Source organism: Plectropomus leopardus, chromosome 22 (assembly GCF_026936395.1).
Source record: "Plectropomus leopardus strain MGB_pleo_1.0 chromosome 22, ASM2693639v1, whole genome shotgun sequence".
NCBI lineage: Eukaryota > Metazoa > Chordata > Actinopteri > Perciformes > Serranidae > Plectropomus > Plectropomus leopardus.
Window position 1 is genome coordinate 5,379,205 of NC_142197.1, and position 27,062 is coordinate 5,406,266.

The 27,062-nt window shown below is 37.9% G+C and overlaps 2 protein-coding genes across 3 annotated transcripts; one reads left to right on the forward strand and one right to left on the reverse strand.

The window, feature by feature from the left end:
• Positions 1-223: 223 nt before the first annotated feature.
• On the reverse strand, positions 224-24,564 carry LOC121961107 (endosome/lysosome-associated apoptosis and autophagy regulator family member 2-like). 2 transcript variants are annotated; one of them, XM_042510972.2, is made up of 23 exons: positions 24,424-24,564; positions 19,702-19,841; positions 14,367-14,487; positions 13,667-13,856; positions 13,414-13,561; positions 12,286-12,375; positions 12,089-12,194; positions 11,801-11,950; positions 11,185-11,273; positions 10,269-10,449; positions 9,906-10,034; positions 9,409-9,499; positions 9,167-9,269; positions 8,862-8,999; positions 7,930-8,202; positions 6,849-7,022; positions 6,179-6,368; positions 5,993-6,089; positions 5,125-5,226; positions 4,835-4,961; positions 3,570-3,748; positions 2,749-2,911; positions 224-921 (listed from the first exon to the last, which is right to left on the reverse strand). In XM_042510972.2, the coding sequence occupies exons 2-23, from the start codon at positions 19,801-19,803 to the stop codon at positions 850-852; spliced, it is 3,015 nt and encodes a 1,004-aa protein (XP_042366906.2). In that variant the 5' UTR covers positions 19,804-19,841; positions 24,424-24,564; the 3' UTR covers positions 224-849. The 2 variants fall into 2 exon arrangements, with proteins under 2 accessions (XP_042366906.2, XP_042366905.2); XM_042510971.2 differs by lacking the exon at positions 24,424-24,564 and having other exon boundaries at positions 19,702-19,974.
• On the forward strand, positions 21,790-26,831 carry klhl42 (kelch-like family, member 42). Its single transcript, XM_042510973.2, has 4 exons — positions 21,790-22,537; positions 23,234-23,739; positions 24,441-24,634; positions 25,012-26,831. The coding sequence occupies exons 1-4, from the start codon at positions 22,280-22,282 to the stop codon at positions 25,464-25,466; spliced, it is 1,413 nt and encodes a 470-aa protein (XP_042366907.1). The 5' UTR covers positions 21,790-22,279; the 3' UTR covers positions 25,467-26,831.
• Positions 26,832-27,062: the final 231 nt, after the last annotated feature.

The following is a 27,062-nucleotide window of genomic DNA, read 5'->3' on the forward strand; positions in this document are numbered from 1 at the left end:
TTTGCTGCTTTTTCTTTTAAGAATTTTATTTATGTATTAATAATTTGAGGTTTGGGTAATTGTGACGGTATTTCTCACTATTTTCTTAAAGAAAAAAAGAGAAATAAGAAAACAGGAGAAAATCAGGAGATGAATCCATCATCAAAATAATCATTTGTTAGAACCTGGACTTCAGTTTAGTATATTACTTTTGCATGAAAAATGATTTAAACAACATTATAGCTCCATTTGTATATACTAATAATTTAATTTACAGTAAAAAGCCAAAAGAGAATGTGAAGGTACGTCACGCCGTGTGGGCTGGTTATCACTATTATCAGAGTGTATGCAGTCATACGAATCCATGTTGATTATTGCGACTGGTTTGTCCACATACCGCCCCGATTTCAAACATTTTACACGCGACGTCAGCTTCACATTCTCCACCTGTCACACATGACTCGGTCTGTATAGGAACTCTTAACATCTACGCACAAATCCCAAAGTCAAATAGGACTTTAATAAAGGTTCATCGTTATAACATTAATATAAATACATGACTCTGAACAGAAAATACCAAATAAAAATACAAAACATACAAAAAACATTAAAAGCATCGTTCAGTTGCCGCCCTGTAGCATCCATGGCATTAAAGCAGGAGCGTTTCCTGTGTTTTCTAAGAGTAAAAGCCTCTGTACAGTTTCTGCCAACGTCCGAGTGACAAAAATTTTCCCAGTGAGGTCTGTGTTGGTGCCCCCCTCCACACAATGAAGGGCGGGCAAAGGACACATAAGGAGGACAGCAGTGATGGACACTGTCACTGACTGTCCCTCCGTGGTTTGACTGTCCTCTGTGTCTGCTGGCGTCTGTTTATCCCAGGACCCACCGATCACTCTGAGAGGAGTTCAGCTGCACAGACTCGCAGCTCTCTCCACCCTCGTGCTGAAAGATACAGAAATATATACGTGATATTTGACAAATTTACAAAACTTGCACGTCTGACACTTGTGCCTCTGGAAAAGCGTTCCCTGATTGGGTGGTTTTCCCCCAAATTGGGCTACTTTTTGCCTGCTAACGTCGAAGCTCTGGAGAGGAAAACATCGGTCTGTTGGTCCATCACTTTGGTTCTGACTGAAATATCTGAACTATTGGATGGATTGCCACCAAATATCATACTGACATTCATGGTGCCCAGAGGATGTTTCCCAATGATTTTAGTGATTACTGACTTTTCCTGTAGCACCACCATGGGGTTTACATGTGTTGTTTTAACTAAAAAATACCTGAACAACTCACATGAATTGTAATGAAATTACACACAGGCATTCATGGTTCCCAGAGGATGTATCCTAATGATTTTGGTGATCTCCTGACTTTTTTAAAAGCACTAACAGAATGTTCACATTTGTGCTTTTAAGTGAAATATCTTGACAACTATTAGATGAATTATTATGCTTTTTCATACAGGCATTCATGGTGCCCAGAGGATATACACTAATGATTTTGGTGATCCCTTGACTTTTTCTGTAGCACCACCATGATGTTCACATTTAGGGTTTTAAGTGAAATATTCCGAAAACCATTATATCGATTGCTTTTGAATTTTGTATGAATGTTCAAGGTGCCAAGAGGATACATACTAATGATTTTGGTGATCACCTGATTTTTACTATAGCACTACCATGATGTTCACAGCTGTTGTTTAAAGTGAAATATTTGAAAAAGTATTTGATGGATTACCATGAAATTTTATACAAATGTTCATGGTGCCCATAGGATGTATCTTAATGAATTTGGTAATTCCTGACTTTTACAATAGCACCACCATGAGGTGCACATTTGTGGTTGTCAGTGAATTATCTCAACAACTATTTGATGGATTGCCATTAAATTTGACTCAGACATTCATGGTGACCAAAGGATGTATCCTAATGATTTTGTTGATCTACCACCATGAGGGTCACATCTGCAAATGTTTTGAATTAAAGGTCTTTAGACGACTAGTAAAAACTTTAGTAAACCTCTCAAAAACATGGGAAGATGGCAATGAGCAATTTTAAAAGAAAAATTCCCCAAAATTGGGGATAACGTAGCAAAAAGGAAAAGAAAATTACCAGAAAATTAGCACACACAAAAAGGGAAGTAAGATGCAAAAAAAAAAAAGAAAATGGAAAAAGTGTTTAAAAATCATTAATAAACAGATTATTCTGGAGATTTTTACCTCATTTTTTAATTAATTTCTGAATCTGCTAAATTCTTGCAATTTGTAGGACGTTTCTTGCCATGCTCATTGCTTTTTTTCCATGTTTCTAAAGAAATCAAACCAGTTTGATTTGAGTTCAAAGGTTTACATATTGGTGAAAGGGGTCAGAACACAGCACAAGAAAAGCGATGTGGATCCAGGTTTCAAAGGCTTAATGTTGCAAGACATAGTTGATATTTTTGTAAAAACAAATCACATTTTTAGTCAACTTAATTTTCCACATTAAAGTGCTATCTTTTAATACCACTGTAACATGTATTTTTTCTTTCTGGTTTCAGAATCACTACAAAAACAGACAATTTGAATCTATAAATGCTAAATTACTTGCGAAAACAGGTATTTCCTGCACTAGCTAGGAAAGTACAATTACAGCTGATCTGGCTTTTAAAATGTGCAGAAACTGATTTGAGTGAAAGTAAAGTCGGGCTTTATAGAAAGAGGCATGCAGTTCATGCTCATCCAACCAGCCTAAATAACGTTTAAGTCAAGTAAAGTCAATTTCACACCTTGTTAGCGATGGCCCGGAGTTTCTTGAGCAGGGAGGGTTTCTGGGTGTAGACCACGTCGTCCTCGGGTTCCTCGCCTTCAGCCAGAGCGCAGCTGTCCGCAGCTGGCAGCTCACACTCCTTGTTGGCAGACATCACCAGACGAGAGTACTTGTACTCCAGCCTGACCACAGACCACAGGGACACCGTCATTGTGAGACAACATGTTATTACGCACAGACAACATCCAGTGTGTAGGAGTTTACAGGCCACCAGTAAAACTTTTAAACCGGAAATGCTGTTTAATCTAAAAAGTGTTTCTACCAAACTGTTTGTTATTTTTAAATAACAGTTAAAAAAATCAATAAAAATGTATATTTCTGTTACACAAATTTGTGTTCTTTTCGTCACTTTTCTCTAATTCATCATTTGTGAAAAACTGGAAATTTTCATGTCTTGAAACCTCTAAAATGCATTGAAGTGAGACAATTTAAGACAAAAAAAACCTTCACGGTTGCTCCTTAATTATATTTTGAGAAGAAATAATCATAAAGGGTCAAAAACAGACCATGCCTTATTTAAAGGGTTCACAGCCAAAAGATGGTCACACCTGTATACAATTTTGAACGATTAAAGTAAATCAAATAAAATCAACTGAAAGTAAAAACATAACTCTGAGTTTCTGAAATTGTAAATAAAACTTGTACTTCTTGAAACAATCGGAGCCTTTTCTGTCGCTGACAAACAGCCGTCATCTCTGCCTTTAAATAACAAGTGATCTTAATGAGTACGTTGGCCTTGACTGAGAAGACGGTGGCGTCTGATTGGCAGGCGCCTCTAACCTCTTGTTTTTCTTCCAGAAATAGCAGGTGAGAGAAATGAGCAGCACGGCCACGAAGGCTCCGCCACCAACCCCGACCTTCAGCCACAGAGCGATGGCCTCACACGGAGACGAGCTCCTGGGAGGCAGCAGGACACCTTTGGTGCACAGCTTCGGCTCGTTCCACACGTACAGAGTTTCCTGGAGAGAGTGGAGGGGACAGGTGGAGAATTTCAATTTTTTTTTTTTTGCTTGAGCAAAGAGATTTGAAATTAAATTTAATGCCGTAGCAGACAGATTTCCAATGAAAAGAGAAAAAGTGTTTTGTTTTATTTCTGAAGTGAGAAGCATGAGAATCATGAAGATGATCTTAAAATGTGAAGGAATGACTCGGGTTTACCGAGTTGCTATTATCTTATGAGTTTACAAAATAATAACCTTTTTAGTTTCAATCATGCATAACGGTGAATTAAGCCAATTGTCTTTAATCAATAAAGCAAACACACGACCAACAGCATGACAAAAAAACAAACTTTTAGTGCCGCAGCTATCCGGTCACATGCTCATGTTTTAGCCTCTTAAATACAGTAATGTCAGCCTTCAATTTTTTTCTGTTCTGATAGTAAAAAGTTAATTCTGCGATTTGAAACACAGCATTAGTTTAGTTGTAAATGTCAACCATCAGCTGAGGGACTGAAAGAATCTTTTTTATTTCACCAGAATGTTTCAGTGTGATTTACTAATGTAGTCTACTTTTATTAATTAATAATTAATTTTTATAAATAATGGAGTTTTTATGTGTTTTTTTTGTATTTAAATCCTGCTGTTTTGATTTGTAGCCAACCTTTAAATAAAGTCGTTGGCGTGCTTTTATAACGCAAACTGAGGGTTTTTGTTGCGTCTCCATCTGAGGGGATGATAATAACAAATCTGAATAATGCAATTAATTAATTAATTAAGTAATATCCAGTCAAACTACATTTTTTACATGTGATCACAGCAAAAAAAAAAATCTAATTGATGTTGAATCTGGATCTAGAATAATTTATCTGAAGCCTCTTGAATCCCTTAAAAATCGGTTTACAAATGAAAATTACTGTTACAAATAATTTATATATTGTAATATACATGTACTTTTTAGCCAAGTGATTAACTGGATGATTTATTCATTACTCTCAAATATAACTAAGTATTTTACTAATTTGCAACTTGTTTCAAACTGTGGTTGGTTACTTTTAGGATCCAATGATGTTACGGAGTGAATTCAGGTGATAGCCGGTGTCTCACCTGGACGCCTCCTCTGCACGCTCCCTCTATCTGGTGGTAGTCGTCTTCGGTGCAGCGCGGACAGGCGCTTGAGCTCTCCCACAGGAAGTTAAACGTACATCCATCACATGTTCCTGCGGGGCAAGAGCTGCACAAACACACGGGAGGAATTTCTCATCGTTATCTCACGGGATCTAATTTCTTTTGTTCAGATGAAACATTTTAATGTCAAACATTTTAAGCTTGTTTCAATTATATGATTGGTTGTATCATTCAAAATGGTATCTGATCTCGAGTTTATCACCGCCTACCTGGGCACAGAGAGCTCTCCTCGCTCAGATTTCTCGGGGTTACAGCGAACAGTGATGACTGAACTGCGACCCTGATCACAAGAAGCCGTCGCCTGCGCTGACCTGAAAAAAAGAAAGAAAAGAAAGGACACAGTTAAATACATTGGCAGATGAAGTATTCAGATCCTTTATTTAAGTAAAAGTACTAATACCACCCTGTGAAAATACTCTGTTTCAAGTAGAAGACTTGTATTGAAAATTTTACTTATGTAAAAGTAAGTATAATCAGGAAAATGTAGTTGAAGTATTAAAAGTAAAAGTACCCAGTGGAGGAAAATCTTAAAAAGACAAAACCCAAACCCAAACACACACGCACACACCTAAAACACTCAAAACCATTAGGGAAAAAATAGAAAAAATTAAAAACCACCCCAGAAACAATTTTCTAAAAGAAAATATGAAAAAATTAAATTATAATTACATTTATAAAATATAATAATTATACAATTATATTTAAAATTATCGGCAATTATTTTTCAGTACATCTACTGATTGGTTAATCACTTTTTGTAGCTGCACTTGTATAAACACTTTGGTAATTTAATGTACAATAAAACATCATATTTTATGAACTCTTCTTATGTTTTTATGCAAAAATTTGAATTTTTATGGAAACTAAAGCTGTCAGATAAATATAGAGAAAACCAAGTAAAATATTTCCTTCTGAAATGTAGTGAAGTAGAAGTATAAAGCGACATGAAAAGAAAATACTCAAGTAAAGTACAAGTACCTCAAATTCTTCATTAAGTACAGTACTTAAGTAAATGTACTTAGTTGCATTCAACCACTTGTAAATTACACTAATAACATACACTTATTCATACTTTACCTGTAGAAGAAGTTGATATCTGGAACGTCTTTTGAGTTTTCAGGAAAAAGATCCGGTTTAGCGTTCACACCATTAAGAACAGAGTCTACTGTCGCTCCTGCAAAGAAATAAAGACGTAAAAAAGCAGCATAAAACAAGTTAGTTATAATATAAAATTACTATAATATAATTTAACGAGCGTCGTACCGATGAAAGCGTCTGCCAGGCTGATGGACTGCGAGGAAATGGCCATCCTGAAGCCCCGCCCATCTGCTGGGATGATGGTTGATTGACAGATGAAGCTGTCCACCGAGTTGACGAACTGAGCCGAGTCGCTCTGCTCGTCCTTGTTGGACACGTCGGTGACGTTATCTGTGCAGGTGGCGGCTCTCTTTCCCTGTAACACACGTGAACGCACAGACAGCATCAAAACGATCTGTCAGTTGCTATGGTTACGCTCGATGTTTGAATGCATCTTTTTGTAAAATCTAATGGAAAATGTCAGTTTGGATTATTGCTGGAATATTTAATGACATCTGGTGGGAATACAGCCACGACACACAAGACATGTGAAGGACAAATTGAATTTTTCTTTTTATTTCTTCCTTTAGCGCTACTTTTATATCTTTTTTTTTTCAAGATGCAGAAAAATAACAAACACCTGAAACACTCAAAATTATTTTGAAAGAAAAGAAATGAAAAAACCCTCAAAATTAAAAAAGGAAGAAAAAAATATCCAAAAATGGTCAAAAAATTTTTAAAAAAAAGGAAAAAATAAAAAACTGAGTTATGACTGAATGCAAGCGTAAAGCGTAATAAATAAAATAAAAACGGCTAAGATCTGTTGTTAATAATGATATTGGTGTGTGTGAATCACCTCGTGGCCACACAGGCTGACGTTGAACAGGTGAAGGTACTTTGTGCCCTTAGAGGTAAAACTCGGGCCGATGGTCAGCGAGGCCACGTCGCTCATGGGGCTGAGGTCAAAGGTCAGCGTACGGTTGTTCTCCGTGTGGGAAAAGGAGCAGTCGCTATAGCAACGAGAGTGTTCCTGAAAGAAAAGGAAACACATGAACTCTCTATATAGCAATATATTAAACTATAGACAGTACTATGGGCTGCTCATCAGTTCATTATAATAATCAAAAAAATATAAATAACAATGATGAATATTTAATTTTTTTGTTTGTGACTTTATACAATACATGTATTTGTTGTTTATTATTGCCAATGACTGAGCAGGTTGTAACTTAACATATAAAAATGGAGACTTTCTCCAACTTTCTGTTTCCTGAAACAGCCTGTAGACTGACTTCCAAGTACTTAATAATAACTTTATTTATTTAGCACCTTTAAAAACAAACAAATAGCAAACAAAGAAATAGCAGAAATGGAAAATATAGAAGGCAATAAAACAACAGAAAGCCAAACTGTCCTTCTGAACACAAGCAAGACGAAAACAGGGTACAGTTAGAAAAAACAGTAAAGGACAAATAATGCAAGATGCAAAATGTAAATATAAAATAATACAAACAAATAGACCAAATCCAACAACAAAGGAAATAAATTAAATAAAACATTAATAAAACAGCTAAAATAAATAAAAAGAAATGAAAGAAAACGTACAAGATAATTTGGAGCAAACACTGTGCATGTTTTGACTAAAACATGCAGAGAGTCAAATGTATGATATTATTTTAAGTCCTGAATGACATAGCTCCTGATTTAAATAAAAATTTTGCCAATTTAAGACTCTCCTTTAGGCAAAGTCATTGTGCAGTGGATTGTGTTTAAACAACACTTAATATTTGAAAACTTTCTTGTTTAATAAAAAATAAAATTATTTTGTAGGGAAAAAAAATCAAAGTAAAATATCAAAAAAAGTAGTTTTTGGTTTCAGTACCAAAACTCATTTATCACATTGATATAAAAAAAAGTAGAAAAGTAGGCCTCTCTACCTTGTTGCTGATGCTTCCAGGCCCGCAGGCCACACACGCGTCCTGGCCGTAGGTGTGGCGTCCTGCCAGGTGAGTGTTGGGCGGGCACTCCTGGCACCTGTTGGTGTCTCTGTCGATGTAAAAACCAGCAGGACAGGGGACGCAGGAGGAGCCGGCCTGCTGGGAGTTCTGGGGAACCAGAGCGCAGGCCCGACATGATGACGCCACCCCGTCCAGGACGTTTGTCACGCTGATGGAGTACAGCTTCACCGTGTCACTGACATAACGACGCACCTAGAAAAACATATGCTGAGATATAAACATCTTCTTTATATTAAAACAAAAAAAAAAACCTTACGGACTGTTTGGTGCATTTCAGGCACTTTTCATTCTTCATTTCTTGACAATTTTGGCAGCATTCATGCATATGTCATACATTTTGGTAAGATTGTGTATTTTTGTTTAATCTTGGAATTTCCAGCAAAGCTCCGACAATAAGTCTAAAATACACCGTGGAAACAAAACTGTTACATTCATACTGTTAAATATCATTCTTGGCTTTCCACTTGTAATCTGTCATTTTTACTATTTTCCACCTGACAATGTCATTTTTTTTAACCATATTTGGCATATGACACATCCCAGGCTGTGATAATAAAAAAAAGAGCATGTATGAAAATAATAATTATTTTTTTGTGTTTTTTTTCTGAAAACATCATGGCATCATGACAAAAACCCTGACATCTAAAGGGTTAAAATTCTGAAAATGAATGAACATTTGATATTTATGATTAGGACTGATGCTGAATAAAGAAATAACTAAAAGAAAATAGAAAATAATATTAATGTATCGTATTTTTTATAGCTTGGTTCTGAAGAGCTTATTTTGAACGCAGTGATACGAGTGTGTGTAATATCAAAGCAACCCTGAGGGTTAAAGTGTATTTACTTACGTCCAGAGCGTGGTTCGTCCTCTGGAAGGCCCATGTGAACGTGACGGAGGCGTTCCTGGTCATGCTGTGCGAGTACGACTGTTTGCCCTTACTGCCCTCCCAGGACTCCACCACTGTGGTGCTCTTCCTGTTCACGTCCTGCAGGGGGCGTCACAGGACAACACGTTGGTTTACTGAACAACAATATGCACAACACTGAAACAAACTGGACCGCACTGAGACTAACGAGACCATTCTGGCTTGCTGGTGAAATTAGTCACCTAATTACTGCCTTTCTGATGCAAACACACAATCAGAGCACACACCATCATGAAGTAGAGCTCGCAGTCGCCAGAGCAGATGGTCTCAAACACGAAAGTGATCCAGCCAAACTCGTTGCCGGTCATCCCTGAAAGCGAGGCTGGGACCCTGTCCCCAAAAACACAAACACAGACAGAAAAAAAACAAAATTTAAAGTAGATGATAGCAGGAAACTACTTTGTATAAAAGACAGCTCTCTTTCAGAGTCCAAACTTGGAAAGATAAATCAAAACAATCACACACTCACTTGAATCCAGGCACATGCAGGCTGAGGATGAGGTAGTCATTATCTGAACTGCCCGCTCCGCTGCGAATGTGATCGCCTGCGACCTCCCATCCTGATGGACAACAGACATGATGCACTCACATTACACCTCACTGATTCTGGATCACACATCTGTGCACAGGCGTGGTCTAATTTTATTGTATCACATAAAACCGGCTTGGGTGCACAAGGAAAAAAGTGTGTATATGTAATTTATGATTTCAAATTGACAGAAATAATTCAGTTATATAAATTAAGAAAGTCCATTTAGTTATAAGTTCTGGCGCTGTGATTTATTTTGAACTTATTATTATTATTATTATTTATTTGTTTATCGATGCTGTACGAAACAAAACAAAGCAATTAGTTAGTTATTTGGTAGCAGCTCTAATTTCATTCCAGCTCATCTGTAAATTATTCTGTGAGGTGGGAACATTTCCTCCGTGCCGCAGTAACGACTCGGGCGTTGTCGTGCTCACCGTTCATGTCGTCACATTTGGAGTTGCCCACGTTGAAACAGGAAGTCTTCATGTTGGAGGGAAGCACGTTCCACCATTTATACTCGTAACCCAACACTGGCTCCGTACCTGCAGGGCACTTGGTGCACACTGGTACAAACACACACACATACACACACATACACAAAAGCTTAATTTAGATACACAATGGTATTTTCCTCTTTGGTAAAACATCTTTTCAGTGGAGGATAATGCAGCTGGGTCGCCTCTGTTCAGGTGTTTATTGACTTTTCTTAGATAAATACAGAATTCAAAAGCTTTATTTCATTTCAATACAGCGCCATTGCTTTGGTAACCACACATGCCAGGTGTGTGCAGGGTTACCGTAGGTGCCGTCTGAGTGGGTGCCAGGTGGGCAGGGCAGACAGGTGGAGTCGTTGCTGTTGTAGTATCCGGGGTTGCAGGGAGGGCAGGGCTCTCTCTGGCCCGTCGCCGGCAGCTCCACGGCGCCCGTGATGTTCTCCACACAGATCTTTGGCTCCACCCAACGATACAACACCTGCGTCTGAAACAGACAAAGCCACAGAGGTGAGGGGCGTTACGCTGCTCAAGTTCAAATACATGAAAAAACATCAGTGTCTATAGAAGTGTTTCGTATCTGCTCTGACTCAGCGCTTTCAGAGACGTGACTCAAAACAGGCCAAAGTCGTGGCCGAGCGCCAAAGAGGTTGACTTTGGATCGGATGACATGCAAAACGTTCACTAAGCTTTTCATCATTTCCTCTCTCATCACATCGTGCGACTTCTCTGGTTTCTGACACAATAACCTCAGAAAGCTGACAAAATATCTTCACTATTGATAATCAGTTGTAATGAAATGAGTAAAAACAGACAGCATTATTCCTCCTGTATGAATAAGCACTGCGTTAGGATAATTTTCAAAAGGATACACTGAAGGATAATTAATTTCACGTTCACCAAAGGATAATTATATATTTTTTTTAATTAAAATCCATTTATAAATGTTTTAATCTTGTCTGTCTGTTGATAAAAGTCTATGTTCTTCCAAATAGTCTTTTTTAAATGTTACTATTTTGTTTTATTTGGGCATGCTAACCTAAAAAATTCAGACTAAATGCAACCAAATTCTCAACAAATCTTTGACAACTTATCGAATACGACCTTAAAAACTCCTTTTAATTTAAACCACATGAGAAAGAGGGTGTGTGTTTGTCCTTGTATACTGAAAAGGTGAGGATGTGCTTGTGTGTGAAATGTAAAACGTGTGCTTGCCGCTGACCTTCCCCTCGCTGTCGCAGGCCGTGTGGATCTGGAAGTAATCCTTCTCTGAGCACGGCGGCCGCACCTTACACTCAGCCCATCCCTCATCTGAGAGAAGAGTCAAAAAACAGAAGAGGAGGAGACAAAAATGATCCAGTGATGCAGGAAAAACATGTTTACCAGAGTGAGTTGAGAATTTTACTTTATAGAGGAAAATGTAAAGTTTAAAGGTTAACAAAAACATTAAATAATATGCAGCAAAATCAATAGCAATGCTCAGCCAATATAGTAGATATATTCGTATTTTCATGTTTGTGCTGGCATTTGTGCAAATACAAACTGTATTCAATGTAAAGAATATTTTTGAAATATTTGTGTTTTACATATTTACAATGAGATCATTTCAAGTTATGGTACAAAACCTCCTATTATGTTATTATTACTATTATAAATTGATAGTAAACACCTTTATTCAATCATCAAATAATCTCCTAATTATATTATTTAAATATATATATAAAAACTGTTTTCTTTACCAGTTTCCACTGGAGTATTATGATATAAATCAACAACAGATCACTAGTCTGAGTGTGTGCCTTTGTAAGACGTGTTGTTTTTAATACACGTGTACATACGTGAGTAATGGTGTTCAGGACACTGTGTGCAGGAGGACGCCCCCTTTATGGAGAAGGTGTTGCTGGGACAGGGCTGACAGGACGAGGAGCCGGGGGCCGAGCTGAACCAGCCGGGCCGGCACGGGAAACACTCCGATGTGTAGGCGACACCTGGACAAAATTATATTACTGATTTATATCTAAGAAGCGTTTTTGGAATTTATCTCCACTTAATACATCTGTTATTATAAAATAGTGTTGTTAAGGTTATTAATGCATATTTTATTGTGAGTTGTCGTTCTGCTTTACCCTCTATTTGGATGTTTTTGAGCAGCACTGGTTTGACCATCTTCCCTCCCACCAGGATGCCGGTGGTTCTCCAGTACAGGATGTTTGTACCGGACTTTAGATTCACCTAAAAACAATTTTAAAAAGACATGCACATTGTGACGCACTCACAAACTATAATCCTGTCCGTACTGACAGAAGCAGAGTCAGATGCTCACTGTGTGCGTGTCCCATTCTCCATTGTTCGTGACTTTAATCCACTTCTGGTCGTCGGTCTGAGCCATTTCCTGACACTGCTCGTTCTGGACCTGAACACATGTCAACATGACAGCTATTAGCCCCGAAAAACGTTTTCCAAATAACAGCTGCTGCTCCTAACACAACCATAATTAGCCTCCACTAATGAATTTGTTGTTGTTGTGAATCGAAGGATGTGGATTTGTTGAAGGCGAGGATTTTGGGACAAAAGTTGCAGATGGACTTAAAGCAACCAGATCGCTTCTCTTTGTATTAAATGTAAGAGAAATATTGGGAGATACATTCACAATTTTTGGAAATGCCGTATTATCTAAAAATTCTGGAGTAATATTAACCACATTTTTTTCACCAAAATGAACCAAAGATCCAGGCGTCTTCATTCTGAGCTTGAGCAAAAATCTGGCTTCAGACTGTGCAACAAACTCCTCCTGCTTGCTAGAAGACGTATTTTAAAGCAGTGAATAAAAGAAAACCTCCCTCAGTCATGCTGTGGCTTCTAAAACTCGTAACGTTTTATCCTCAGAAAGACTAATGGCACGAGTGACGGGGGACGAAGGTCTGTTTGATAGAACTTGTTCACCTTCCTTCATGTGTCTGCCTTTTTTGGTATAGATGGTATTTTTTCCCCCTTTATTTTCGCCTTAGATTAATTAGTCAATTTATTTATTTATTTATTTATTTATTATTATTATTATTATTATTATTATTATTATTATTATTATTATTATTATTAATATTATTATTATTATTATTATATTTATTGCATATTAAACATAATATCATATTTATTTACATTATTATTGGTGGTATTAATAATTATAATAACAACAATAATAATTTTAGTTAATTAAATTTTTTGTCTGTTTGTCTTTGAGAATGTGGAGAGCACAGTGCTGTTTTTATTTTATTTTATTTTTTTTTTAATTAAAGGAATACATCATGCCCTAAAATAACCACTTGCATATCTGATTTCTATAACATAAAAATAATAATAAAACCCTATTTACAAACTAAGAATAAGGAGGAATGCCTGGGGGAGCCAGTATTAGCTGATATATCACAATACGTCAGATTAGTTGGGTGCTTACATAGAACTCAAAGAAGATGTTGTTGTCGGGGTACTGGTAGGTGAAGGAGACGGAGCCCTGTTTCTCCAGATGGACGGCGTAAACCAGAGACACTGTGCACTCGTCGCGGTTTGACTCCAGATACACACCCTGTGGCGTCCACGATGAGCTGCAGCGCGCACAAAACACACTCAGAAAAAAACGGCAAAAAAAGAGCACTGGCTGTATACTCAACTCCACGTTGACCTCCAGTGTTTGTGAGCGTCTGTGTCACCTGTTACAGGCCTGGATGTCCTCTCCATTTGGCCCGGGATCCAGGAAGCTGGCCAAGCTGGTGAAGCCTGCAGGGATGGCGTCCCATTGGTCAAAACGAAGGCCGCTGCCCAGCGAATAGGAGCCGGACGCACACGGCGTGCACTGCTGAGAGGTCATCTCTAGATACTTCCCAGCCGGACAGGAGAAAGCTGTGAGACGAAAATGAAGCGTGAGAGGTTCGTATTGACGTGAATAAACACACACAGGTGTGCCATAATAATAATAATTTTTTTTGGACTCATGCAAATAGGCGGGGGTGTAGAGAAAAATATAATGTAAGATTTTTTTTTTTATAGTCGCAAAAATCTATACTGTTTATTCAGGCATCATCTTGGCTAAAATGTTGGTTTTGTAAACAAACACATGTAAACACAACAGGCGATACTGAGGTCAGCAAAATGATCAACGTCATGTCTATATTATATGATAAATCAATATTTTATCTGTTATATTTCATTTGACCTTTATTTGACCAGGAATGGAGGCAGTAAAATAACCATAAAAAATAAGACAAAATGCTGTTTTAGGGTATTTAGTATACTTGTTTTGTCTGTTATCATTGAATTATCCAGCTTTATTGACAATAATGAAATTATTATGAAAAGCCGACACACACACACACGTATATATGACCACACACACACACACAGAGCACTTACAGCAGTCTGTTCCTCGGGTCGGAGGTGGCAGGTCTGAGCAGGAGCCTGGACTGAGAGGGATGGCGACCCTCCATCGTGACCCCGTGCTGTCACACTCTGTGTACTGGTAGTAGTAATCTGTCTGCAGAGCACACACACACACACACACACAGATACACACAAAGATAAATATGCCACCCAATGGACGAATGAAATATCTGCAGTTATTTAGTAGATTAGCATTAAATTTTGTACAGATGTTCATAATCTGTGGAGGATAAAGTCGACTGATTTTGGTGTTTCCATGACTTTTCCTTTCCTAACGTCAGCTCAAAGTGTCTAATTTGTCCAATATTTTGGTTTATAATTCCTAAAACTTTCCCATCAGCCTCAGTTGTACTTCAGTGCTAATTATCCTAAGCTAAGAGTGAACATGGTTAACATTGTTCCTGCAGTAAGTTGGCATTTCGCTCCGTGTCGAGCTGCTAACGTGGCTGCAGACACTTCAGTCTTGTCATCGAACCCGGACATGAATATGCATGAATCACTGTTTGTGTTTTTACATCATTATTACTGCGTCACACCTTCATCAATGCAAATACAGGCACAGACAGATGCTCAGACACAACAAAACTCTCTCAGCGCTTCACCTCCCGTCACACACAGCATCGACTAAACACTCACATGACTGTTTTTGCGAGTATGAGGCTGGTTGCCGGGGTAAAAGTGGTCGCTGACCTCGATCGCCTCGGCAACCAAACCGCTGGACCGCTAATGGTCCATTAAGGGATGGACAGCAGGTCGTTGGCACAGTGGCCTCTTTTCAAGGACGGCTGGTTGAGACTTCATGCTCATCATCTGAACTGATTGAACGTTCACGCAGAAGAACATTTTGTCCAAATTCATGAAGTGCTTTCAATTGTGCTTCCATAGAAACAAGAGCAAAGTGTGTTCAGTACAAGAGTTTTTGTTCTTTATCTTTTAACCTCAAAAACCAAATACATTACAGACCTGCTGATTTCAAAGTATTTTATTCCGCAAACTGCCTTTAAACATTGTTTTTATTCCTCTAATATACTGTGTGTCTTATTATCTAACATCCTGTTTCTTATTTGCTTTTATATCTTTTTAAGCATTAAATTTTAAGAAAAATTCTCACTTGAATAAAAGTGGAAAACTCTCTTTCACTTATTACTGGTTTATTTTGTATTTATTCAGTGCAACATTTCGGTCTAAATCAGCTTTATTGGGCAAAATTTTGAGACCAAAACGCTGAATGAAATAGCAAAACAAATGCTAAGCCGTTGCTGCAGCAGCCGCAGGTTCGATTCCACCCTCGGCCCTTTGCTGCATGTGATCACCTCTCTCTCTCCCCATTTCACACTACAGTTGTCTGGTCTAATAAAGGCCAGAAAAGCAAAACAAAAACAAACAAAAAGCCAGTAAAGAAGAAACTAGTACACTTTTGTTATTAGAATAGTTCAGTTTTGATTTAACACTGGACACTAATGATGATCAAATATCATATATGCAAAGTGAAAACATGTCGTCATCTTTCAGTGCCAGTTATAAGCAGACAAGAAAAAGACAATAAGGATATCACCTGATAGTCTCAAATTCATTGCAGGACCTTGAACTGAATTAAATAAAAAATGTATCTTGGCAAATTTTATGACATCAGCAAAGATTGTATCCAAAGAAATTACATAATATTGTATCATGATGAAACTAATGATTTACACCCAAACAAAACATCAGCATGTTAGCATTTAGCTGTTCTTTTTTATTTTTTAGATTATTTTGTTGGACTTTTCTGGCCTTTATTAGGCATCTGTAGCAGACACATGCTTGGCTTAGGTTATCTTATTTTATATTGGCGTAAAGACTGGAAACAGAGAGAAACAGTTAGCATATCTGACATTGTCATATTTGTTTTTTTATATTTTTAGTCGTGTTTAGATGCTGACTTTAGGTATCTTTAGGCTGTAAAAATGATGCAATGGTGCACAATGATTACTCATGATTTTACCACTGAATATCTTAATGTCAAAGACTTTAAATCACTTTTCTATTTTATGCAGTACTTGCAGAATTAAAGCAGCAAAAACCCATAAGAGCAGCTTGGTTTGCACTTTTAATGCCACTTCCTCGGAGTCCAAAGCCTGGCTTTGGCAGATCTCCACCTCCTCCCCCGAACCTGCTGCTCAACTGGGCAGACAAACCATCAGAGTGCAGGCAGCTGGCCACAGCCGAGCACTGACACCCAAGCATCAGCGAATTAAAGTGGAACAATCACAAAAGTGACCTGTGATGTGTCTACATACAGGGGAATTAACCCTCTGAAACCTGAACAAACTGGCTTAATTTCCTTCAAAAACATGGGGAGAATGCAATGAGCAACAAAAGAAGAAATGACCCAAAAATTAGCAAGAAATTAGTAAAATGTACAACAAAATTACCTGAAAATTTGTAAAAAGAAAATAAAATACAAAAGAAATAGAAAGTTTAGAAAAAGGCAAACAAGACCTGGAAAAAGTGCTTTAAAAATATAACAAATCAGTACTATAAATTTAAATATGCAAATATGATAAATATAAATGCAGTTTTCCCTTACTTTCTTCTTTTTTACCAGACATTTTCCACCAGCCTTTATTTAAAAAAAAAACTAAATCTCTAAATTTCTTACAATTTGTGGAGCAACAAAGAAAAATGCAAGAAATGAGTAAAAAGTACAAAAAAATCATGTAAAAATTTGAACGTTTGAACGAAAAAAAACAGACAAAAAAAGTGAAATGGAAATAGAAGGTAAAATTAAAGCAAACGAGATCTGGAAAAGGTGCTTTAAAAATATAATAATTCTGAAGCATAATTTTAAATATGCAATAACAATGATACTTTTTCTCTAGCTATTTCCCTCCATTTTCCCCAGCCTTTTTTAAACTTTGTTTTTTAATCTACTAATTTCTTTCGTTTTATGGATCATGTTTTTAGAAAAGAAATTGCACAAATTTGCTCAGATTTGAAAGGTTTAAATTCTCGTGAAAGGAATCTGAAAGCGACACAAGAGAAGTGAAGTCACTCCGGATTTTAAAGGGTTAATCAGAGGTGGGTTGCTGATGCAGGATGTGCACGGCACAGATAAGCTTGAGCTCTTTCAAATGACTAATCATCACCTCTCTGTGACAACAAAAATGGCCATTCATACTGCATCCCCCCTCCCCCAACACACACACACTCACACACACACACACACACACACACACACACACACACACACAAAAAAACTGTGTATGCGAGGGGACGTCCACTTCATTAACATGTAGCGTGGCGCCCTGAGATTCACCTGCTGTGTGTAGATGGACAAACAGGAGGGCCGGTTTGGACCTAATGTGTTGATGTTGGGGGTAAAAGGGTGATAATAAAAAAGGACACAAGCTAATGTGTTTCACTGGTCTCCTGGGTGACTCACGCTGGTTGTCATGGAGACTGATGGGAAGAAGAAAAAGGGGGGGACTGGGGATAAAATTCATCGCCCTAACAAGCTATCGTCTGACTCAGGAGATTACAGGACTGGAGGTTTTAGGTTTTGTGTACACAACAGGAAAGATGGATGCTAATCTGTTTGGTCTGCTGATATTTTAAATGTTTGAAACAAAAAAACTCACGGCGAGGCATCCTTTTGTTACTACGGACCACGTTTTTGGGACAGCCTGCCTGAAGACCAACAAACAACCTACCTTTTTATGTTGGCTTTTAGTTTTACTTTATTTATCGATTGACGATTTATTTATACATTTTACTGTCTTTCAGTTTTACCACTTCCTTAATCATTGTTCCACTGCTCCCAGTACACCACACACACACCAACTGGACTTAAAGTAACGCGCAATTCATCACAATGTGCATTTGTTTTCCATGTGCAACTGGTGTATAATTTTTTTTACTGTTGAGTTTTACATCTTGTTTTTTACTGTTTATGTTGTTCTTTTAGCTCTATTCTATTTCTATTTGTTTTTTGCTCAAGTCGTATTTCTAGTTTTTCATTTTGTTTTTGCTTTGCTTTTTGCTCTATTGATCTTGTACATACCTTGCTTTGATGCTGCAACAATGCAAATTTCCCAGTTGTGGGTCTAATAATAAAGGATTATCTTATCTTACTGTTTTTTAACATATTTATTTATTATTTTATTTTGTGCAGTTGCAGTTACACAAACATAAGTGTAAAAGCTATTGAGGTGTTTTTGGAGGTTTTTGCTAGGTTATTTCTTATCTGAGAGCAGTAACCAGTGGGGGTCTCTATGCTAAGCTAAGCTAAGTAACTTATTATTTAACCGCTTAACAATATCCATTTGTTTTGTATTAAATTACAGTAGTCTGTCTTTTTGACTCTGTTTCTAAGACAACAACGAACAAGAAAGCTATTAAACCCTCTAAAAAAAATCAGAAAATGTATTTAAAAATTAAAACAAATAAGGTGAATATGTCTTGGTTTAAATCTCCCTAATACAATTTAATGTTATCTATATTATTTTTGTTTTCTTTTTCTTTTTATCTATTGTTTCAGATATGTTACTAAATTGATCTTTTTCCATTTTTATATTTAATTATATGCCTGTGTAATTTCAATAATGGTCGATCAATTAAAAAAATAAAAAATAATAATAATAATAATAAGGAGTGGAGTGGTGTCTATTTTCGGACTTCATTTTCCTTAAGAAAGCAAATAAATGTTTCTAAAAATAGGTTTGATGTGGTTGTTAATTTAAAATTTAATTAAAATTTAATCAAGCTTCTTTTTTTTTTTTAAACACTGCATTAAGACAAATAATTAGCCTACATCCTGTAACATCCTCATTTTGCCTCCAGGCTCCATTAAAAAACTGGATCACCCTGACAGCTCTGCCCCGGTTCTCCCTCCTCCTCGGCGGGGACTCCTGGCCCCTGCTGGCCGGCAGGAGGCTGCTCAGAGGAGGGATGGAGGCCAGCAGACAGTCATCTCGTTACATGGAGCGCGTTTATTGTCATTTTAAGCCGATCAGCGGCGTGCAGACGACCGTGTGTTCTCGCATGGATCCAGACACTGTTTAGCCAATATATAAAACTGCAAACCGACTTGTAGAAGCCACATTTTAATTGTGCATTAGGAGAGGCATTTTGGAGCTAATGTTTATTTCTGCATGCATGGCCATTTTTTTGACTTGATCATCGCAATAAAATATGTCATAAAATCCTGCCTGAGAATAATGATTATAAAAGCCATTAAAATCTTGATTTGATTCCGACTTCTTCACAAAGCTACTACACACTTTTGTTTTTATATTAAGAGACAATAATAATAATATAAAAGCGCACTCACCTCATCGCACAGCCGCAGGGTGGCGGACACAGAGGATGTGTGAGCGCTGATGATGAGCACCAGGCAGCGGGGGAACCAGGAGGCCCACACCTGCTGCCGCATCCTTCAGCTCGGATCACAAACAGCCGGCTGTCCGCTGCCTGGAGCCACAAACATGAAACAGGCCGAGCGGTGAGTGTTTCTGCGCTGCTGTCCCTGTCATTGATGCGCCTGCCCGCCTGTCTGTCTCACTCACCCTCCACCCACAATACCGTCAATACACACAGGGTTAAAACTACACATCCGGTCCCTCATTTCACATTAAAACTCCTTTTAGCCCTTGAACGATAATGAGAATTAAGATTACGAATAAAAGATGTGGAACAGCATAGTATAGCGCTAGTTTTATGTTATTTTGTACTGTCGCTATTATTATTTTTTATCATTGTAAGTGAAAATTTGTATCTGTATTTGAATCTGTTCTATTCATGTGAGCGTCTTTCAGTATTATTATTATAATTTCCTGTGTTTTAATTCACAAAACTTTAAAAAAAAACTTTTTTTTTTTAAAATTCTGCAACATTTGGAATGGCTGATCATTGCAGGGAGGCGATAGCATTACAAATATAGCATTAATTTTCTTTTTTTTTCCAAGAAAATTTTATTTTGTTTTATTTTTCTCAGCATTACTAAAATAATATGAATTTTAGTCTAAGGAAAGGATTGGCTGGATTAATCAATAATTGAAGGGAAAATATTTCCCTTGAAATTGAATTTCACCTTGGGGATAAAAAAAATAAAATAGTAATTTGATCAACCTTCCTGGGGTATTTTTATCACTATTTTTTGGTATTTTTTACAAATTAATCGACTAAAAAGACAATTAACGTTCATTAATGAAGAAAATGTCTTATATTATTTAATTCAATCAGTATATATATATATATATCAATTTATAATTCCCAAACCTAACTTTTGTCATTTTTTTTACATTCTCTTTTTTTCTTCTTTTGTAAGACACTGTGGACAACATTAAAAATGAATGTTAAGATTTGCTCCACTGTACCAGAATTAGCTTACAGTAAGTTTTCATCTGTGTATGCACATATATTCAAATTTCTAGTATATAGGCTAAAAAAGGAAAAAGTATTCTGCCTCAGAAATGGCATTATTAGACCGTCAGGTGACTCTGAAAGTGTATGATAAATAGCTCTCTATTATGTGTCATTACGGATCTAACACATTGTCACCAGTGAAGTTGAGTATAATCATATTTATTTTTATATTTTTCTCTATTCTAGTCTTGTCCATGCTTTTATTTTGAAGGCAGACCGCCTGTCTCATCCTGGTGAGTTTTTGGTCTCTCCACAGTTAAACTGTCACTCAGACTGTGACGATAACGCGCACGTTATCTTGATTGACAGCTGGAGATGGACACCAGGCTTGTTGAGCTTATTATAACTCTGCACTGACAAACAGCAGCTGGAGAGCAAAAAATGTGCGGTTTAGTTTAAACAGGATGATGATTTTGCATCACAAAAGTCTACATAAAATGATGTAAGATCACATAAGATCCTACATCCTCTGTCATTTACCATTAAATCCTCCAGACCTTCCTAAAACGGATGTTTTTTTAGAATTAAAACATTGAAACCTGGAGCCACTATATGAAAATAATTAATTTTTTGGGTGTGGTGGGTGGGGGGTTCATCCAAAAACATTGTGGCATCATTACAAAAATCTGGTATTCAAAGTATTAAAATTCTGAACATTTAACAATATTTGATATTTAGGTTAGGACTCATTAACTGAATGAAAGTAGAAGATAATAATAATGTATTATAATTTTTAAAGATTGATTTTAAAAAGCAATCTTATTATATATTAAAATTTCATTTCATTTCGTCCATAAGTTGATTTTTTATGTGGCATTATTTTAAACGGATTATTTATTTTTCTCACCATTTTCTTTGTTGTTTTATGATCAGATCAAATGGGAAGACGGAAAAAAAATCTAAAAAACCCCATTAATTTTAGAATAAATAAACACATTTTAAAAAGTATGTAATTATTAGAAAAATTAATTACAAAAATAAAATAAATGACCGCGCAATTTCATCGGCAGGTGGCAGCAGCGCAAAACACCACCAAAAAAAACACCCAAACATCCTCGTGAAGAAGAATCAAACCCGGAAATGACGTAAGGTGCAGAATCAAAACAGTTAACATTTGACAGCTCCGCTAAATCCGGATAAAATGCGATGGAAAATGTAAGTGCCGCTGTCAAAAACAAGCAACACTATTCAACCAACGTCTTTAGATACTGGAGCGACTTTTCGCCGGACTGTCGCGGGATGCAAATCAAAGGAAAAGGTTGTTTCGGCTAGTTTTATCCGCAGCTCCTCTCTGTGTAACTAACCTGTTAGCTTCCACGGCTAATGGAAGTTGCTCCATGGCTCTCTATGGGCTGAACATGACCATATATAGCCCGGCCACAGAGCTCCCTCGCCGGTGAAATGTAAACGGTGACTCGCTGCGGAGGCTGACAAAGCGCAACGAAACCAAAACTCAGCCTGGGAGAAAAAAAAACAGCTTCAGGATGTCTTCTGATAAGATCATCGCCATCATGATGGATGACAAAATCTACGAGGTGAATAAAAAGAAGCTGATAGAGAAAAGTGACTACTTCAGGGCGCTGTACAGCTCCGGGATGAGGGAGTCCACGGAGGACTCCGTGCAGCTGCAGGGGCTCAGTGTCCCCGGCCTGGAGCTGGTCCTGGAGTTCATCAACACCTCCAAGGTCCAGGTCGTCAACGAGACTCTGGAGGACCTGATTGAGACCGCATCCTTCCTACAGGTGAGGAGCAAAATGTTTGGCTTTATAGTTTTAGTTTAATCTTAATTTATCTGATAAAGTCATGAACTCTAACATTGATTTACCCCCCAAAACATGGGAAGAGGGCAATGAGCAACTTCAGAAGAAAAGACCCAAGAATTTGCAAAAATAAAAAAATAAATAAAATAAAAATATTTATATTAATAAAAATGATAATATTTTTTAAGTACAACAAACGGGATTTCTTTTTTCAAAAAAAAGGAAATGACCTGAATAAAGTGCTTAATAATAATTCTGTAAGACAATTTCAAATTGATAATTCTGACCATATTAGTTATAATTATTTTTCTATATTTTTTCCTATTTTTATTTATTTATTTTACAAATCTACTATTTAATTAGACTTATAGGTATAAGTGTCTTTTAAACTAAACTATAAATGTTAATGTGAGACACTGCAATGGTAGTCATTAAAGTAGATATGGGTGGTGGAGGCAAAAATGGTGAATTAAAGCTTTGTCACTGCGTGTGCCCGCAGCAGCGCTCATACTTCATGCCTCCCCTGCATAAGTCCTAAAAAAAAATGTCTGGACGCGTCACTGGCTTTTGATTCTATAGTATATAAACCTTGTTCCAAATGCTGTTCATGAGAGAGAATTTATGTAAACTCATCTGAACCAGCCAATTTGACCTGACAATTGTTTTTCTTCGACACAGGTCACCTCCATCCTCAAGCTCCTCACCTCGGAGATCCGTCTGGACAACTGCGTGGAGCTGTACAGCCTCTCTGAAGTCTACGGGACTCATGATCTGCGTAACGCTTGCCTCAAGTACATGACCTGCTACTATCACCCCATGCTGAGGCGGCCGGAGTTCAGCAGCCTCCCCTCCGCTGTCAGAGACCAGGTCAGAGAGATGCGCATGAAAGGCACCGCCACCCTGGTAGCCATCGGAGACTTCACCTGTCTGTCCCTGGATGTCCCGGATCAGGATGAACCCTGGTCCATGCTGCGGTACGGAGAGGTGGAGCAGCGCTGGAAACCGCTCGCAAACAACCTGCCTCCTGATATGATCAACGTGAGAGGATACGGCTCGGCCGTGCTCGATAACTATCTGTTCATAGTGGGTGGATACAGGATGACGAGTCAGGAGATCTCTGCGGTGCACTGCTACAACCCCTGCAGGAACGAGTGGAACCAGGTGGCTCCGCTCAACCAGAAGAGGTAACAACACATTTCCTCCTAAATCAAAATAATAAAAATAGAAAATAAAAATAAATAAAAATACACCTGTCAGGGGCGTTTCTAGGATTTGAGGACAATGGGGGTTAAGCCAAGACCTCTGTCATTTAAAAAAAATGATCAGTTTTTAAAAAAGGAAATAGGCCTTTCAAATCTGCCATAATTGCCAAAATTGGATAGGCATCTTTTCTTAAATGTTTTTTTTTTAAACTCTTAAAAAAAACTATTTTTTGGGGAATTTTTCTTTTATCTTTTTAATACCCTTTTTTTAAACATCTGGTGATTTTTATTCTTAAAACATTTTGGGGGAATTAATAAAAAATATATAGGTGGTTTTAATTCATTCATTCAATTTTTTGGGGGGGAGGGTTATGTTTTTTTAATGTCTTTTTTAATGATTTTTAAGCTTTTCTTTTCTTTTGAATTTAATAATTAGTCATTTTATTTATTTTTTTAATTTCCTTTACTTTTTTCCGGTGATTTTTAAAAAACTTTTGGCATTTTTTTTCTTTGAAACTTTTTGAAGAATTTTTTAGTTCAAAACCTTTTTAAAGTCCTTGAACACATCATGTGGGACAAACACTTAACTTATTTTCCAGTAGGGACTATTTATAAAACATGCAGGGCTGAAGCCTGAAGCCGGGGTCTCACTCATGTCTCACTCACTGTGTCCTCTCCATCAGGTCCAACTTCAAGCTGCTGGCAGTTCAGGGGAAGCTGTACGCTGTAGGAGGCCAGAGTCTGGGTGCAGTGGAGTGTTACAGTCCAGAACAGGACTGGTGGACCTGCGTGTCCTCGATGCCCGACCCGCTGGCTGAGTTCTCTGCCTGCGAGTGCCAGGGGATGATCTACGTCATGGGTGGATACACTGCAAGAGGTTGGTAGAACTCAGTTCAGTACACACATACAGTACAAACAAGTACAAACAAGTACAAACAAGTACAAACAAGTACACATTAGAGACGGTAAAAGCTGACCTCCGCCTGCGTGCTGTTACCCTCGCAGGGCTGCGTTTTTTTTGTCACTGTCACAGAATGAATGAACAAATAAATACCTGGTGTATTCTGGAGTAAATCTCTATTTTTTATTGTGAATTAGAAAATGGTTTGGGGGCCACCCTGTCAGGGGCCAGATTTGGCCCTTGGGCTGTAAGTTGAGTGTCACTGCTCCAGAACTACATCTTTGGTGCTGCCACGTTAGTTATAAAGAAACAAGATCTTTTAGTGAGTTCAACATGTTTTTTATGTCTGACAGACCGGAACACAAGTGTCCTCCGTTACTGCCCGACCTCTGACGCCTGGACGGTGTACCGGTCCTGCCCGGCGCACATCCGCAAGCAGCAGATGCTCTCGGTGGAGGACACCATCTACCTGGTGGGCGGCTACACTCACGAGCTGGAGGCGGGCCCGCGGCAGCGCCGCCCCAGCCAGACGGAGGATGTGCTGACAGTGCAGTCCTACAACGTCTCCACGGGGGAGTGGATCCAGTTGAAGGAGAACACGTCCAAGTCGGGCCTGAACCTGACGTGCACGCTGCACAACGACGGCATCTACATCATGAGCCGGGACGTCAGCCTGCCCACCAGCCTGGAGCACCGCGTCTTTCTCAAATACAACATCTTCTCTGACGCCTGGGAGGCCTTCAGACGCTTCCCGGCTCTGGGCCAGAACATGCTGCTGTGTTCGCTTTACCTCCCCAACGTGCTGTGACTGAGAGGCCTGACGGGACCAACAGATAATGGAGCCCATTAATGTAGGCCAGTGTGTGGCTGGCTTGTTTTGGCACAGAACAGGGCTCTGTGGCATTAGTGGGAACAGTGTCCGGTTGCCAGGTTGAACGCCTCGTGACCTTTGTGCCTAAATGAAACGCACTACACTGTACATACTGCTGAGGATGCAAATACAAATGCTTCAATGACAAGTATGAAAGTGATGAAGCGCAATGGCCCGTAGGTCAACAGCATCACAACAGCTCACTCCAGTTTGCGCCTCTCATGCATTTACTTTAAAGTTACTGTGAAAATCATGCATTTCTCTGAGAAATAAGTATCTGGAAGGTCTGAAGAATTCAGAAGGTCTTTAACACTTTGAAACCTCAGCAAATAGTCTGGATTTCTTTTTTAAAAAATGGGAGGAAAGCCATGAGCAACTTAATGACTCAAAAATAAGTAAGACATTTGTAAAAATTTTCAAGAAAATCACCTGAAAATAAAATAAAAGAAAACTGAAAAACAAAAGCAGAGAAGAAATTGACCTTCAGAAATAAAGAACAGAACTGTTTTTGAAGGACCTGCGGGGTTTTTCAGACACCGTTGGATGGTTACCACTGTCTGTCCAATTTGATGATAATACATGAGAGGCACTAAAACTGGGGTTACATAACAGCATGCTTTTAAATCTATGGGCCGCAGTATTCCTAATGTTTACACTCCAAATATGGCATTGGCATACATGTTTATCCATAGTTCACTACAGACCTTAAAATATGTCGGAAACAAAACACATTTCTTGTCTTTATGAACTGTACATAGCAGATAATCATAAAAATTGGCTTTGGTTTTACACTGCCAGATTTATGGGAGTTCCTTGAAAGTTATTGTTTGTGATGAGAAGCGGCTCAGACGGAGCTTCATGTGTTTTCTGTATTCTTGTCTTATTTTCCAGAGATTACTCTTAAGCAAAGCTTCAAGCGCAATTCCATGAAATGAACGATGCACATGTGCCTTCTGCAACCTCGATACAAAAAACCTTGATTAAAAAAAAAAAAAAAGCACAAAATGCAAGACTTGTTACATTGCCAGCAACTGACCAAAACTGCTGTGTTTGACTTTATTTCTTCTCTGCTAAAGCAGATTTTGTTTTCGTTAAGGTACTTTTCGGTTCCTTGATTGATAGCGGGGGTTTGCAGACACGAGAAATGAGCCTCAAAGTAAAATTTATTTGTGAAACTGAACGTCTTGGTTGAATTTAGCACTTTTAATGTTTGATTTGATGGATTTCAGATTCTCTCTGCTTTACTTATTTGTCTGACAGTTTGAGAATTTAGGTCATGATAATAAAGATGATGTTCAGGGATCTGTTTTTGCTTTTTTTGTATTGTGTCGTTTTTCCATTAGTTTAAGTTGTGTCTCTTTATTTTATTTTAATTTATTAAATATTTTATTCAAAAGTTCACTTAGACACTTAGGGATCCTCTTCTGGCACCTTTTGATAAACATGCTCTATGAAGAGCTCTATTTTTCCTCATTGTGAATCAATTTATTCCCATCATGAATTAGAAAATAGTCGATGGGCCACCTGGCACCC

What these genes read in the sequence shown, in the direction of transcription:
- LOC121961107 (XM_042510972.2), bottom strand. Translation starts at nt 19,803, where the DNA reads ATGCGGCAGCAGGTGTGGGCCTCCTGGTTCCCCCGCTGCCTGGTGCTC. An exon ending in CCACTCAGACGGCACCTACG is followed by an intron (nt 10,035 to 10,268) that starts GTAACCCTGCAC and finishes TGTTTGTACCAG; the next exon opens with TGTGCACCAAGTGCCCTGCA. An exon ending in CTGCATGTGCCTGGATTCAA is followed by an intron (nt 9,270 to 9,408) that starts GTGAGTGTGTGA and finishes TTTTGGGGACAG; the next exon opens with GGTCCCAGCCTCGCTTTCAG.
- klhl42 (XM_042510973.2), top strand. Translation starts at nt 22,280, where the DNA reads ATGTCTTCTGATAAGATCATCGCCATCATGATGGATGACAAAATCTAC. An exon ending in AGACCGCATCCTTCCTACAG is followed by an intron (nt 22,538 to 23,233) that starts GTGAGGAGCAAA and finishes TCTTCGACACAG; the next exon opens with GTCACCTCCATCCTCAAGCT. An exon ending in GCTCCGCTCAACCAGAAGAG is followed by an intron (nt 23,740 to 24,440) that starts GTAACAACACAT and finishes CCTCTCCATCAG; the next exon opens with GTCCAACTTCAAGCTGCTGG.